The sequence below is a fragment of the Manihot esculenta genome, chromosome 3, assembly GCF_001659605.2.
Source record: "Manihot esculenta cultivar AM560-2 chromosome 3, M.esculenta_v8, whole genome shotgun sequence".
Classification (NCBI taxonomy): Eukaryota; Viridiplantae; Streptophyta; class Magnoliopsida; order Malpighiales; family Euphorbiaceae; genus Manihot; species Manihot esculenta.
Genome location: NC_035163.2, coordinates 26,840,950 through 26,843,311, shown reverse-complemented (window position 1 = coordinate 26,843,311; position 2,362 = coordinate 26,840,950). Strand labels below are relative to the sequence as shown.

Below are 2,362 nucleotides of genomic sequence, written 5' to 3'. Positions count from 1 at the left end.
ATAAATAATTTTTAACTCTAATTAACTATATATTTTAAAAATATTTAACTCTTACTATCTCAATACTAATTTAAACTTCAAAATTTCTAATTTAAAATCAGTTAAATTTAAAAATTTATTTAAAATGATAAATTTATATTTTAAATTAGAAATACAATATTTAATTAAAAGATTGTTTATATAAATTTAATTAATATTTAAAAAATAAATAAATAACGCATATATATTAATTTAAAATTGATTGGCTGTAATTATAAAATAATTAAAAATTTTAAATGAAAAAATTAAGTATAATATTAAAAGTTTTAATTATAATTTGAATTAAACGTAGCTATTCGTCTTGTTCCTCCAAGTACAACCCCCAACTCTCTCCCTCTCCTTGTGCAGTACAAGTATACGACAAATTATTTCCTCCCCCGGTCATTCACCTCTGTATATAGATATGTAGATTAAGAGATGGAAGGGAGAAAGCTCTGTCTCCAGTTTTCCCGGGTGGATTCGTATTCACCATCTCTTTCACTACCCAGTACCCATGTTTCGCTTTCTCCTCTTTCTTTCCCTCTTCCTTTCTTCTCTCCTCCTCGCCGCTGCACACGGTGGTGGCCACGACGATGAGGATGCTGATGCTGCTGGTGGTGATTTTCATGTCAATCTGAGGGAGAAGTCCTTAATCTTGGTGAAAATATGGTGCTTGATTTTGGTGTTTGTTGGGACTTTTGTTGCCGGGGTCTCACCCTACTTCATGAAGTGGGACGAGGTGTTCTTGGTGCTGGGAACTCAGTTCGCCGGAGGGGTGTTCTTGGGGACTGCTTTGATGCATTTTTTGAGCGATGCAAATGAGACCTTCGAGGAATTGACTAAGAAACAGTACCCTTTTGCTTTCATGTTGGCCAGTGCTGGTTATTTGATGACTATGCTTGCTGATTGTGTTATTTCTTATGTGTACGGCAAGAAAACCGGTGAGGCCAATGGAGATTTGGAGCGTCAAGGTCAGTAAATTTCATTTTCAGGATTGTTTGTTTAATTGGTAATTCCTAATTGTCAACCCTTTCTTTTCTTCCCCACAGACACCATTGAGCATGGAAAAACAAGCCACCATGGAACTTCACAGCCCCATTTTCAGGTAGATTAATAAATCTTCTGGTTTCTAATATACCCTTAATACTCTATTTTGATTTACTAGTGCTTTTTATAACTAAGCTGTTTTTCTTCTTGGTATTCACAGATGCACAATGGTTCTGATGCTGCCTCTGCAAAATCTTCACTTGCATCTGTCAGCTCATTTGGGGATAGTGTTTTGCTTATAGTTGCCTTGTGTTTCCACTCTATCTTCGAGGGCATTGCGATCGGAGTTGCAGAGACGAAAGCTGATGCTTGGAAAGCTTTATGGACTATCTGTCTGCACAAAATATTTGCAGCTATTGCAATGGGAATAGCTCTTCTTCGGATGATCCCTGATCGTCCCTTCCTATCATGTGTCGCTTACGCCTTTGCATTTGCCATTTCAAGTCCAGTCGGTGTGGCTATTGGGATAGTTATAGATGCAACAACTCAAGGTCCAGTGGCAGACTGGATATATGCCATATCAATGGGACTAGCATGTGGAGTATTCATCTATGTAGCAATAAATCATCTTCTAGCCAAGGGCTACAGGCCCCAGCAGGCGGCTTCAGTTGACACACCCCATCACAAGTTCTTGGCAGTGTTGTTGGGCGTTGCAGTAATTGCTGTCGTGATGATATGGGATACCTGAGGAAATCAGAGAGGTTGGTAGCTTGGTTTCTGTGTTGGAGGCTTAGCTTCATAGCAAGTAAAATCATAGGGTTGTTTCAAGACGTATAGCTTAAAGAATTGCATTTTCAAGATTGTCAGGGCAGGCTTTATTAGTATACTGGTAAGAAATGATAGCTTTTTTTATCATGTAGCACATCTCAGGTCTCTGTAAGAATGCAAAAGGTTAAAGATTCTGGTCCAATGATTGTAAGATTGCATATAAAAACTTTAATTCAGCCAGATAATTCATCATGCAACAGGAAATAGCCAAATGAAATGCAGTTTCAAGCCCTTTTTTTCCTGTCATTTGGCACAGTATAATTCATATCATCTAAAGCAACAATTAGTTGAAACTTATTAAGAAAGTAACAATGGCCTTGAGGGTGATTTCTAACAACAGCTTAGAAAACTGTATCTGCTACGAAACCTGGGGTTATATAGCTTCTAACATAGTTCTTCTCTTTTTAATAGTCGAGCTTTAAAAATGGCAATATCAATTGTGCAGAATTATACCACCATCAAAACTCAAATTGTTATAAGCCAATCAATTAAGCAGCAGGTTCAAAGTATATCAAATAATCTATTGCCA

The 2,362-nt window shown here is 37.0% G+C and overlaps 1 protein-coding gene across 1 annotated transcript; it reads left to right on the top strand.

Moving 5' to 3' along the window:
* The first annotated feature begins 356 nt into the window (after window positions 1-356).
* On the top strand, window positions 357-2,028 carry LOC122723173 (zinc transporter 11-like). The gene is made up of 3 exons (XM_043954508.1): window positions 357-989; window positions 1,068-1,123; window positions 1,226-2,028. The coding sequence occupies exons 1-3, from the start codon at window positions 533-535 to the stop codon at window positions 1,751-1,753; spliced, it is 1,041 nt and encodes a 346-aa protein (XP_043810443.1). The 5' UTR covers window positions 357-532; the 3' UTR covers window positions 1,754-2,028.
* Window positions 2,029-2,362: the final 334 nt, after the last annotated feature.